General features: G+C 37.4%; 2 protein-coding genes across 3 annotated transcripts; one reads left to right on the top strand and one right to left on the bottom strand.

Moving 5' to 3' along the window:
* Positions 1 to 369: 369 nt before the first annotated feature.
* dusp13a (dual specificity phosphatase 13a) lies at positions 370 to 12,426 on the bottom strand. 2 transcript variants are annotated; one of them, XM_073919872.1, is made up of 7 exons: positions 12,304 to 12,426; positions 8,079 to 8,207; positions 7,777 to 7,994; positions 4,920 to 5,136; positions 3,997 to 4,134; positions 1,410 to 1,627; positions 370 to 1,219 (listed from the first exon to the last, which is right to left on the bottom strand). In XM_073919872.1, coding segments are annotated over exons 1-7 (1,110 nt in total). In that variant the 5' UTR covers positions 12,306 to 12,426; the 3' UTR covers positions 370 to 1,031.
* LOC141377013 (uncharacterized) lies at positions 5,519 to 6,955 on the top strand. The gene is given in 4 exon segments (XM_073920124.1): positions 5,519 to 5,534; positions 6,318 to 6,648; positions 6,650 to 6,722; positions 6,755 to 6,955. Coding segments are annotated over 4 exon segments (621 nt in total).
* Positions 12,427 to 13,986: the final 1,560 nt, after the last annotated feature.

Genomic DNA, 13,986 nt, shown 5'->3' with positions numbered 1-13,986 from the left:
GAATGAATAAAATTCAATGTACATTGTTCAATATTTAATGCTTTAAAATAATTTTTAAATTTTGACCTTTAAATAACTTATTTCAATTTCTTCACCCGTGTCATTCTCATGGCTATATCATTTATTGAAATATTAGCATTATTGTTGACAAAGGTGTTTATTAAAAAAGAAGAAAATGTATATATATATATATATATATATATATACAGTTGAAGTCAGAATTATTAGCCCCCCTGAATTATAAGCCCCCCTGTTTATTTTTTTTCCCCGATTTCTGTTTAACGAAGAGAAGATTTCTTCAACACATTTCTAAACATAATAGTTCTAATAACTAATTTCTAATAACTGATTTATTTTATCTTTGCCATGATGACAGTAAATAATATTTTACTAGATATTTTTCAAGACACTTCTATACAGCTGACATTTAAAGGCTTAACTAGGTCAACTGGGCAGGTTAGGGTAATTAGGCATAGGCAAGTTGTTGTATAACATTTTTTAGTATACACCTTATATATTTATGTACCAAAAATAATGCCTTTGTTGTGAATACATGCCTAGAGGTACAATTTACACACTGTGGCTTTAAGTTCTGCACAGTAAAAGCAACACTGAATTAGCTTACATACCAAAACAAATGTTTTGTTCAAATAGAGTATATATACTGTACACCTTCATTACTCATTTTGTAGTATAATAATTATTAGATATTTACATGACTGGATTTGGAGGTTTGAATAAAAATACAAACTCACAGCAGTTCGTAACTTTTTGATTTAGTGGCTAATTTTAATTTGTGAGATCTCATTTATAGATTTTAATATGATACATTCATCCCCCAATAAGAGGTGGGGTTTGCCTGCATGACTCCTTTTAAAAATCCTTAATTTTCACATCATTTAAATTGTTTAAATTTGTAAAAAAATAAAAAATAAAAAAAAAAGTCACTTTTCTGACATTACATAAAATAGTCACATGTGCTCATGAGATACATTAAACAGCATAATGGTGTTTAAATCGATGGCTGATGTTCAGCTCCTCAAATGTTTGTCCAGAGCTCTGAGCTGCTTTAGAAAGCCTGAGTTGGGACAGATATCTCTGTTCAGTCTGACAGCGATAATGGCGTCTGTAAGCGTCAGGTTTTCACACATCATGAGGAAGGCCAGGACCAAAGCTCCAGAGCGACTGACTCCCATTGCACAGTGGACCAGCACTTTACCTGCAGAACAGAGAACTTAATCCGCATCTCTGACACTGGCTCGAATTTACATATTTCACTTATTAAAAACGACTGTATCGCCCGCTGCCTCTGCGCCGCTCCATTTATTCTTTTGCTCTGCAGCTTATTCTAGTTTTTGTACAATCGCTGACAAAATTAGTCAGCAAAAGGTCAAAGAAGTCAGACTTGCCATTTGGAGTGAGAGCGGCTTTAATGAAGGATGCAGTGGAGCTGAAATACTGGCTCAAATCAAACTGTGGGTGATCTGCAGCCTCGACTCCACAGTAACTGATACTCATGTCTGAGTAGAACTGAGCGCCTGTGTTGATGCGATGCGCTCCATCGGCACAGTTTACAACATGAGTGATTCCCAGCCCGGCGAGGAGTGCTTTATCACGAGCAGTTGACCTGAAATGAGCAGCTGTTTAACATACGGCTACATCATTTACATGCATTGATTAGGTACGGATAATGAGAAGCTTTGGATTTGGTTACACTAAAAAGGAAGGCTGTTTTGCAGCGATGCCAAAAAAAGCCCTTCAGTGAACAGAGTTTAAAGGGTAAATTCACCCAAAAATGTAAATTCTGTTAATAATTAATCACCAATATGTCAATCCAAACCACTGAGATCAAATTAAGTAAAAACTCAAATTAAGTTATTTTAGATGAAATCGGAGAGGGTGATGCAGTGGGTACCAAGAAGGTCGCTGGTTCGAGCCTCAGCTGGATCAGTTGGCATTTTATGTGTGGAGTTTGCATGTTCTCCCCATGTTTCCTCCGAGTGCTCCATTTTCCCCCTTAAGTCCAGAGACGTGTTATAGATGAATTGGGTATGCTAAATTGTCCATAATGTATGTGTGTGAATAAGAGTGTGCCTGTGTTTCCCAGTGATGGGTTGCAGCTGAAAGTCCAAAGACGTGTTATAGATGAATTGGGTACGCTAAATTGTCCGTAATGTATGTGTGTGAATAAGAGTGTGCCTGTGTTTCCCAGTGATGGGTTGCAGCTGAAAGGGCATCCACTGAGTAAAACATTTGCGGGATAAATTAGCGGTTCATTCCGCTGTTAAGAGACTAAGCCAAAAAGCAATGAATGAATAGATGAAATTAAAAAGCTTTCTCATTCTTTATAGACAGTAACTGCCCTGAGAAAATCTAGAAAAGAAACCAAAAATAATGACAGAACATTTTATGTGACTTCATTGGTTTAACTGTAATCTCATTTAAATCTCCAACATTTTTGTGCACCAAAAAAACTCTAAAATCAACTTTGTTTTCCACTGTCTTCTGCATCAGATCAGTGCTTGTGTTTACTGCAGGCAATATGAGTCTAATGCCAATAAATCATACTTCTTGTAGTAAACACACACCTTGATGATGGAAAAGAAGACAAAGGTAAAAAGTTTTTTTATTTATTTATTTTTTTTTACAATTTTATTTTTGGTGGACAAAACTTCCACCAAAACTTCTTTCTAGAGTTTGTATGATTACAGTTTAACCAAAGAGGTCACATAAAACGTTTTGACAATGTGTTTTTTTTTTTTTTTTTTTCTGGACCATTGCTGTCTATTCCATCCAAAATATCTCAATTTGTGTTCAGTAGATGAGTGAAAGCCTCAGGGAATTGAACATGAGAGCAAGTAACAGAATTAGAAAAAAAGGTTTATTTTTTGTCAAAAAATTTCCACTTTGAAATATCCTTTTTAGAATTACAGTTGAAGTCACAATTTATTAGCCACCCTGAATTATTAATCCCCCGGTTTTTCCCTAATTTCTGTTTAATGGAGAGTAGATTTTTCCAACACATTTCTAAACATAATAGTTTTAATATCTCATTTCTAATAACTGATTTATTTTTATCTTTGTCATGATGACAGTAAATAATATTTTACTAGATAGTTTTTAAGACACTTTTATACAGCTTTAAGTGACATTAAAAGGCTTAACTAGTTTAATTAGGTTAACTAGGCAGGTTAGAGTAATTGGGCAAGTCATTGTATAACGATGTTTTGTTCTGTAGACTATCAAAAAAAAATTGCTTAAAGGGGCTAATAATATTGACCTTAAAATGGTTTAAAAAATGTAACTGCTTTTATTCTAGCCAAAATAAAACAAATAAGACTTTCTCCAGGACAAAACATATATCAGACATACACTGAAAATGTCCTTGATTGCCTGTTGATGTTAAAACTTCCGCCTGTTTGTTTGACAACCTGAATCCTTCATAGATGGACAACCTATATCTTTCCCCAGTTTTGAAAAGAAGTAATTACGTTAAAATCTTAATGGTTATAGACAGATTTTTCAACATATGATAGAAAATTAATAAAAGAGATATATGATTAATATAGGCTTCTTGGCATTGTTTGGAGCCCCCTAATATCCCGGGGCCCTAAACGGCTGCTTACCTCGCTTATTAGTAAAGTCCACCTCTGCTTGTTTGTAAATGTACCCAAAATCTTGTTGTCTTCAGAGTCATCTTTACCGTTGGCTTTCTGCGTAGACCTTTGTATGTCTCGCTGGTTTTATTCTTACATGTGTGAATTTGGGGGCAGAGCTAAACAAGAAGTAGTATTGACCATCTTCTGTAAATACCATCTACTATATGGCTGTTATTTTTCAGACTAATGAGAAATTGTTGTTTAAACGTTTAACTTAAATTAGATTTTTACAGTACAGTGACCTCTTATATGTCATCAAGGGCATTTAGATTTCTCAGTTAATAACCCCTTTAAAAGTGTAGTTGGTCATTCTTCTCAGGGACGGTTCAGTACTTACTCATCTCCGATGAACAGACTGGGCCAGATAAGACTGACTGGTCCAAAAGGCTGTCTGTTTGACCATAGCAGACCCCGCAGATCAGATATAGATGGTGTCTCATACATTGCCTGCAGTGGTTTATCTTTAGGAGCATTTCTGTGAACATAAGTGAAACAAAATCTTTGATATAGACTCAAATTCTGTGTGCCTGCATTAGAGTAGAATGATCAATGCATATTTTGATGGAACAGTTTGTATTTACATATATTTGACCTTTCTGCTTCTGTAATCGCAGACTCCAGTGGGAAATTAGGTGAAAATTAATGGTTGTCCTGATTCAAAACAAAACGCCTCATAACTCCTGAGCTACTGTGTAATTTATTTCAGAGCAGCAAGATAAGAAACATTTTTTTTGCTCTGGAAATTCTCTCATCATCTCATTCTTGTTTGGTCATCATAAATGTCCGTGAGTCACAACGACACCAATTGATTTGAGCAGAAATATGTTGGAGCATATGATACCCATTAGAAACTCACTACAGGGGATCAACCCTTAAGACATGTAGCCATGCATGGCTCTTCCACCTTCCCATGATAAAGAGCAAGCCACAACCATTTCATTTCACTCCAGTAAAAAAAAAAAAAAAACAGACATACTTGCTGGCTCATTTTAAGACAAGTTCAAAGTATGTCTCATCTGGAAGAAATTTAAAAACCTGCCATTTATTTTGCGACCCAGCTGCCCTTTAAAAGTTATTTACTATTTAAGGGGAAACCATTCAGTTTAGCTTCCTAATATCCATTTTGCCCTTGCGACACAATAAATATTAGCAAATAACGTCTGGCCCAGTGGAACAGGGATAAAACCATGAGGGAGAAGGCTCTTTAGGGACGTGCTCTTGAAATGGGATTCATCACATTGTTACCAAGTTTTCAGTTACAATTTGTAAGCTTCCAGTTTTTTCTTCCTCTCTCGGACGAGTCTCATGTCAAGATGTCGGAGCTGGTTAAGAAAGCCAGGGTTAGGGCAGATGTCCCTGTGTTGCCGTACAGCTTTAATGGCCTCCATTAGAGTAAGATCCTCACAGATCATGAGGAAGGCCAACACCAGAGTGGCAGAGCGGCTCACTCCCATCAGACAGTGGACAAACACCCGTCCTAAAGAGCAAAACACAACCAACAAACTACTTTTACAATTGAAATCAGCCAAAAATTATTTTCTTAATTAAAACTTTCAAATTTTTTGCTTTGAATAAGTAATTTGGTTTACATTTCAATCTTGCAATGTAAGACTACTATTTAAGATTAACTCAGATTTCAGCAAAACAGGTTTTATGTTTCAGATGTTGGTTTTGAAACATTTGAACTCTAATGTTTGGTTAACCACTCATGAGCAGTGTCTAATTATATTATATAATGAAAAGGTCAAATTTGTAATGTATAAAAGATATCTATGCACCTTTCGGCTGTGTTCACTTTTACTTTACATTGTTTTGACCAGCAAGTGCAGACTCTAAATCAATACCCAATGTGCGTGAAAATGCAAAGCAGCTCAAGTGCGCAGCAAACTATTTTGTGTGTAATAGACGTCTATTATACATCTAAGAATAGTCCGAATCTAGACTGGTTGTCAAATAGACAGATTAGAAAGATTTTATATGTGTAGTCATTCATTTCTATTATTTCATTCTATATTCATTTATTTCATGCCTAGGCTAGTTTTGGCTTATTCTTAGACGTCTATTAGATTTTCATTGACAGCCTAAATTTAGCCTTGTTTAAGACAAGACGACTATGTTTAGATGTCTATTAAACATATATTAGACATCTATTAAAAACAAAAAAAATGTTTGCTGGCTGTTTTCAACATTCATAATAATCGGAAATGTTTCTTGAGTAGCAAATCAGCATATTAGAATGATTTCTGAAGGATCACGACACTGATAAATGATGAGGAATACACATTTTAAAGTCTATTCACGTCGAAACACCTTTTTTCCACTATTTATTTTTATGTTACAGCCTTTTTGCAAAATAAATTTCAATTAATTTATTTCCTCAAAGTTCTACACACAATACCCCATAATGACAATGTAATAAAGGTTTTTTGAAATTGTTGCAAATTTATTAAAAATAAAAAAGCTGAAAAATCACATGTACAGAAGTATTCACAGCCTTTGCCGTGAAGCTCTAAATTGAGCTCAGGTACATTCTGTTTCCACTGATCATTCTTGAGACATTTCAGCAGCTTAATTGGAGTTCACCTGTGGTAAATTCAGTTGATTGGACTTAATTTGAAAAGGTATACACTTGTCTAAATAAGGTCTCAGGGTTGACAGTGCATGTCAAAGCACAAACCAAGCATGAAGACAAAGGAATCGTCTCGAGGCACAAGGCAGGGGAAGGTTACAGAAAAAATTCTGCTGCTCTGAAAGTTCCAATGAGCACAGTGGGTTCCATCATCCGTAAGTGGAAGATGTTTGGAACCAACAGGACTCTTTCTAGTGCTGGCCGGCCATCTAAGCTGAGTGATCAGGGGTTAAGGGTGTTAGTCAGGGAGGTGAACAAATATCCGATGGTCATTCTGTCTGAGCTTCAGTGTTCTTCTGTGGAGAGAGGAGAACCTTACAAAACGACAACCATCTGTGCAGCAATCAACCAATCAGCAAGTATGGTATAGTGACCAGACGGAAGTCACTCCCCGCCTGGAATTTGCCAAAAGGCATCTGAAAGACTCCCAGACCATAAGAAACTAAAATCTCTAGTCTGATGAGACTAAAATTGAACTCTTTGGAGTGAGTACCAGGCGTTACGTTTGGAAAAAACTAGGCATCGCTCATCACCAGGCTAATACCATCTCTACAGTGAAACACGGCAGCATCATGCAGTGGGGATGTTTTTCAGCAGCAGGAACTGGAAGACTATTCAGGATAGAGGGAAAGATGAATGTAGCAATGCACAGAGACATCCTGAATGAAAACCTGCTTCAGAGTGCTCTTGACCTCAGACTGGGGTGACGGTTGATCTTCCAGCAGGATAATGACCCAAAGCACACTGCCAAAAAACAATGGAGTGGCTTTACAACATCTTTGTGAATATCCTTGAGGGGCCAAGCCAGAGCCCAGACCTAAATTCTATTGAACATTTCTGGAGAGATCTGAAAATGGCTGTACACCGTCGCTTCCCATCCAACCTGATTGAGCTTGAGAGGTACTGCAAAGAGGAATGGGCAAGAATTCCCAAAGACAGGTGTGCCAAGCTTGTGGCATTAAATTTATAAAGACTTGAGGCTGTAATTGCTGCCAAAGGTGCAAATTTACAAGATTTTTCAGGTTTTTTATTTGGAATAAAATTGCAACAATTTCCAAAAACCTTTTTTCACATTTTATAATGGGGTATTGTGTGTAGAGTTTTGAGGAAATAAATACATTTAATCCATTTTGTAACATAAAAAATGTGGGAAAAGTGAAACGCTATGAATACTTTCCGGATGCACAGTATGTGTGCCCAGCAAATAGTTGAATCATGCATTTGAATAGTCTCAAATATGCAATTTCAGAGGCTGTTATGCTTGTTGTCAAATTTTACATATTCAGTCTTAAGACTTTTGGCCCTGATCACCTTCTACATGAAAGAACATTCTGCTGTGTAAGAGATGCAATGGCAAAGAGGAAAATTAACCACAAGGCAAAGGTACAGTTTATATATATACTGTAATTTTGACCTGCCAGTGGTATAGCGTTACAAAAACACTACATCAAGAATGTTCACAGAACTGTTTCCTCCAATTTAACTCACCATTTTTCGACAGTGCAGCTCTTATGAACCTTGCTGTTGCATAGAAAAACCCACTTATGGCAAAGTCAAAGGAATCATCAGCTTCCACTCCGTAGTAATCTATATTCATGTCTCTGTAAAAGCGGGGTCCAGTGTTGACATGAGGCGGTCCACTGGCAGCATTTACAATGTGTGTGATCCCCATATTATACAGCATTGGCTTGTCTCGCGCCGCAACCCTGAGAAAACAAAAACACTGAGAACATCTGTAGATCTGTACATTTTCATTCGATTTCCATTTGAGGAGAAAATATAATACATACTCATTGCCAATGTACACATTAGGCCACACGTGGTTGACATGTCCAGTGGGGCGTCTGTCAGCCAACAGGAAGTTCTGCAGTTCAGCAACGGATGGGGTTTCATAGGCACACAGCTCCTTGAGAGACATCCTAGCCCAAAAGACATTCTTAATTTCACAATTACAGTAATGTCTGGGATATTATCATCATACTAATAATCCTGGAGTGACCAGACATCCCTTTTTTCCCAGTCAGTTGCGTATTTCAGCTGTATTTTTGTGTCCTGACTTTTAAACATTTACCTCAGGAAAGCCTTTTAGTAATATTCATTCATTTTCTTTACAGCTTAGTCCCTTTATTAATCTGGGGTCGCCACAGCGGAATGAACCGTCAACTTATCCAGTATATGTTTTACACAGTGGATGCCCTTCCAACTGCAACCCATCTCTGGGAAACAACCATACACACTCATTTACACTTATAAACTACGACAATTTAGCCTACCCAATTCCCCCAAACCGAATGTCTTTGGACTATGGCAGGAAACGAAGCACCCAGAGGAAACAGAGCTGAGGCTCGAACCAGCGACCTTCTTTCTGTGAGGCGACAGCACTACCTATTGCGCCACTGCGTCGATACCTTTCAGTATCCAAAACTAAATTATATACCTAATACCTAAATTAAATATTACTTAAACAGGAACTAATGATGAGTTAAGATGTACTAATTAGCTTCTCTTGGAGGAGATTTTGAGAAAGTTTGGAGTAGAATTTCTTTTTTATGCAGATGATAGTCAGATCTAAAAAAAGGCAGCTCTTCATTACTTATTCTACTGTCTTGTTCAAATAAAATCACTTTTATTGTCACATCATCGGCAGCACGTGTGCTATGATGAGTGAAAAGCTTGTTTTGACGAGGCCCAACTCTCAGTTACTCTTAAGACTGCGATTATAATTTTGGCCCATCTGATAGAGCTAAGATTAATAATTCCGTCATGGACAATTTGTGTTTGTTTTAATTCAATTTGTATACACTTGTCTTGGTGTCCTTAATGATCGTTGATGCCCCAAGTTTCTTTCTTTACTTTCCAAAAAAAACCATTTTGTCAGAAACATCGGGTGAGACGGTTATCCACTCTTTTAGAACTTTGTGTTGAAATTTGCTGCAGTAAAATTGAGCAAATGTGACCACATCAACCCCATTCTACATGCCCTCCATTGTTTCTCAGTCCTCTTCAGGATTGAGTTTAAAATTCTTTCATTTGTGTTTAAATGTTTACACAATCGTGCTCCAAAATTTGGTCTTCTCCATCCATATAACCTTCTTAGAAGTTTACAATCTTGTAATCTTAACATATTAACATATTTCTTGTTTGAGGCTGAAACGCACAAAGATTTCTTCTCTTTAAAAGGTCACTTGTTTTCCTTGCCTATTGATCTGTTGATTTTCATAGTTGTTTTCATTTGTATGGCCATGCAATCTAAATAAATAAAATGGTGTCTGTGGTGAATTTACAGGCATTATAAAGAGAGTGGTATTTGGAAGCATGTGATTGTGTTGAGGGGACTGATGAAATTTGATGTGTCGTGTATGTTAAAGTTGTTTTACTATATGGCTGTTACCTTGGCCAGGTCTCTATTGAAAAAGAGATTTTAAATGTCAATGAGGCTTCCTGGTCAAATAATGGTAAAATAAATAAATAAAATCGATTGAGCAGCCTATAGTTATTTCTATTTCTGGATTTTGTATTGGTCTTATTTTCTCTTAATGTACAACACTTTGGTCAGTCCTTCTGCTGTTTTGAAAGTGCTTAAAAATATATGTGAAAAGTGTCAATACATTAACACACATGCAGTCAATGTTGTTGTTATTCAGCCATGAATTCAAATAAGTGACTAATGTCATAGTTATAGGTTTAAGACACCCTGGAGTACTTTTTAAAAATTTTTTTAACAGGTTTGTGTGTGTTGAGCATCAGTTAAGACAACGTTAGCACCTGTCAGCTTTAATTGAGGGAAAAACTGAATAATTTTGAGCTTTTTTCAGCTAATTTCGTTTTCTGGGTTTAAAATCTTTTTTGGGGCAGGATCCAAATTTGTGACGTATCACGAATTTCCTAGTGGAGTGATGACGTCGGATTCTCATTATTATTCGTATTGGAGTTTTCTTATTCTATGAGAAGACCCTGCTTTTTAATTAGCTTTCCGAAGGCAAGGCAGACCTGCCAAGCACAAATGACTGGGAAGACCGCGTCAATGCACAGCCCGGGTCGTATATGTTTTTTTCCATGATCCAAAGGGTTTTGTTGCATGTTTCGATACAGCAAAGCTGTTGGATTGCAGCACGCATTTTAGTCAGGAGAGCTGTACGAGAATTGGAGAATGGCAGACTTTGTCTTTATCAGTTGAGTTTGTTATCATTCAGACACATCGCCTATATCTGTGCTGCTGTGTTCCTCATATGTTTAAAATCCTCCAGATTACCGCCAGGGCTAATGGTTGGATTCGACAGGGCAAGAGAACTGCTGTACTGCTCCACTGTGTCTGCATATATACCCTAGGATTCAGGAGGAGAGAAGTCCTCCTCATTTATAGTGTTCATATAAACACGATTGTGTTTATAATGATATAACTAATTGTGATTATGTGTATATGAAATTACAAAAACAAATGTGGCAGAGCATTAAATTACTTACTGTTTATTTCTTTGCATTTTAACTGTTTAAACTATAAAATCATGGTCTCCTCACGGTTTGTGTCTCAGTCGTTCGTTACTCTTTTTCCCCTGCTCTGCCGAACACGCCCACTCCTCCCTCTGCTCGCAGTGCTCCATCTCTGAGCATTTTTTTTTTAATTCTGAGGTAGACTTGAATTGAAAGAGGGGGGTTTCATGACCCTTTAAGGTTTGCTATTTATCAGTACATGCCATACTTTATCATTAGTTTATTAATTTTCCTTTAGGCATATCAAGGGTTGCCACAGCGGAATGAATTACCAACTTATCCAGCATATGTTTTACACAGTGGATGCTCTTCCAGCTGTAACCATTTTTTTATATCAACTTAAATTTCAGTTTATGAGACCACCAAAAAGGGTCTCATAAACTGATTGGTCTCATAATGCTGGTGGGTAAACCTGAAAATTGGTTCCATAAACCACATATGCCAACACACACACACTACGGCCAATTTAGTTTATATAATTCACCAATAGCCCATGTCTTTTGACTGTGGGGTAAAACCGGACCACACAGAGGAAACCCGGAGGAAACTCCGGTAAACACGGAGAGAACATGTAAACTACACAGAAATGCCAACTGACCCAGCCAGGGCTCAAACCAGCAACCTTCTTGCTGTGAAGTGACACTGAGCCACCATGCCACCCCATTATTAGTTCAAATTAGAGTAATTTTATTTAAAGTCAATTATTATTCATGTACACTGAAAAAAATCATCCAGAGATGATTCTTTGGATTTACTCAATTTTCTTTTTTTACGTTTAGTGGTTGTAAACAATTAATTTGTGCTGAATTTAAACAAACAAATTAAGTTGACCATTAATAAACTTATTTTTGTTTGTTTAAATTCAAAACAAATAAATTGTTTGCAACAGTTCAGTAGATTCAGTAGTTTTCAGTAGACTTATTGTGAACTGCTACTGAACAAAATACATGCTGTGTACATATTCATTTATTTTACTCGACTAGTTGTTGTTGATGTCTCATTTATTGAACAGTGTTTACCGTGTTTGAATAAATCTGTCATGAAGATGATTATTTATGATAGATGGCCACAAAAGATTTAATGTGTGTAGTGGGTGGTGTTGTTGCTATCCATCCCGTATAACACGCTGGGAAAGAAAATCCGCTCACTCTAAATAGGCCTGACATGCAGTTTAGATGCATTCTCCATTCCTCTTTATTTGCAACAGCCCATCAAACTAGCTGAGCCCACCTGAGACCATTGCTGGTGAAATCTTTTTGTTGCTAAGAGGCAGAGAGCGCACTGACACTCCACTTCAGCTCTTAACATCATTAAAATGAATACCGAGGGCTTTTTATGGAATATCATTCCACTTAGGATTCCTTGACTGTTGTGGCGAATGTGTTTACAACTCAGGTGTGGGAAAGAAAGCGCACCATGCCAGAGCCATGAGCGATTAGGTTAGCCAGCTCTCCAAAAACACCCCAATGTTACTTTCTAAAAGCCTTTAAGAAAAAAAAATCTCGCCTCCTTTTGTGAACTTACATTTTGCAGCCGGTGGCCCTTTTCTTCCTCTCGTTCTCAGATTGCCTGCTCTTCTCTCCTTGGTCAGGGACGTTGTCGACAGCCAGTCCACAGATATGTCTCTGGAGGCTGTTGCTTTTTTTAAATGGTGTATAATTATAAACTTCCCTGGATACAAAGAGCTCTTCCAGGTTTTAGTGGGCAGTCAGTCAGGTTTGCTTTCAGAAGACTGTCTTTCCCTCGACAATGATCTTCCGAGCATGTTCTGCGCATATTGTGTGTATCTTGGCTAGACTCCCGATATTGTAAATCAGTCTCGCAGTGCAGACGAAGGTAAAGGTGGGTCATCAGCGGCTTTCATTGCACACATACATCTTTATCATGAGTCACTGTACAGGGAAATACAGTACATATCATCTCACGAGGTCTCGCCAGCTGCTAGGTTAAACACTCTTGAAATCCAGATGTTCCTTTCATTCGCCTGGAGGGCCAGTCTTTGATAAATGGTGAGATCTTTGCACATGCAAGTGCAGTGACACGTTGGGCAATTGGAGCGTGTCTGATGCTCTTCTCCAAGATAGGCTGTCTTCTTTGCACTCCAGCTGAAACTGTTTAGCTAGTGCTCAAAGCTTCAGTAAATTAGGCTCTATGTGTAAAACAGGGAAAGACTTAACTAAGAGTTGTTCTTTCCATGCCGGTAAAATAAGCTTTGAGCTCCGTAGTAATTACGGTTTTATGAAGCTAATAAAAAGGAATTAATGGCTTGGGTGTGAAAGCCGCATACACCTGTTCCTTCTCAAGAAATGCTTATTACTTAGTGTTATTAAAACCTCATACTGTATACGAGAGAAGCACAAAACAGCAAGTATGTTTTGAGGATTTTTTGTTTTGTTTCTGTCTTTCTTTTCTTGTCTCGGTGAAGGAAAAAAGATACTGCAGTGCACAGTGACTAAGCTTGGCTTTCTTTAATCTGTAGTTGGAAATTCAGTGTATGTAATTTGTATTAAGTGGTCCAGAGTTGCCAATTTGAAATTGCAGTGTTTGATCCAATCCATGAATCATTCGGCCTGCTTTTCTTTTGTGGTTTTAAAAGTCATGGAGATTTCATGGAGTAAATAGTCATGCCGTAACATATTCTACCATTTAAACCTAAGATTTTAAATAGCCTACTTTTATTCAGAAATAATGCATTAAAAATGTAAAGTAACCATAGATTTTTATTCTGTTACAAAAACAGTGATTATTACGATACCTACTGTTACTCCAGGCTTGCTTTGCACTTAAGTAGCCAAAATATGATACTTTTAAATTATTTTTTATCCACCACACACTCACCGGCCACTTTGTTAGGTACACCTGTCCAACTGCTCAACACAAATGTCTAATTAGCCAATCACTTGGCAGAAACTCAATGTATTTAGGCATGTAGACATGGTCGAGGCGATCTGCTGCAGTTCAAACCAAGCATCAGAATGGGGAAGAAAAGTGATTTAAATCACTTTGAATGTGGCATGGTTGTTGGTGCCAGACGGCTGGTCTGAGTATTTCAGAAACTGCTGATCTACTGTGATCGACTGGGACTACTGGGATCTTTAGGGTTTACAGAAAATGGTATGAAAAACAACATGTCTAACCATGAGGCAGATGGGCAACAGGAGCAGAAGACCACACCAGGTGCCATTCCTGTCAGCTAAGAACAGAAAA

This window comes from Danio rerio, chromosome 13 (genome assembly GCF_049306965.1).
Source record: "Danio rerio strain Tuebingen ecotype United States chromosome 13, GRCz12tu, whole genome shotgun sequence".
Classification (NCBI taxonomy): Eukaryota; Metazoa; Chordata; class Actinopteri; order Cypriniformes; family Danionidae; genus Danio; species Danio rerio.
Note: the sequence above shows the minus strand (reverse complement) of the source record. Positions and strands in the feature narration are given on the sequence as shown.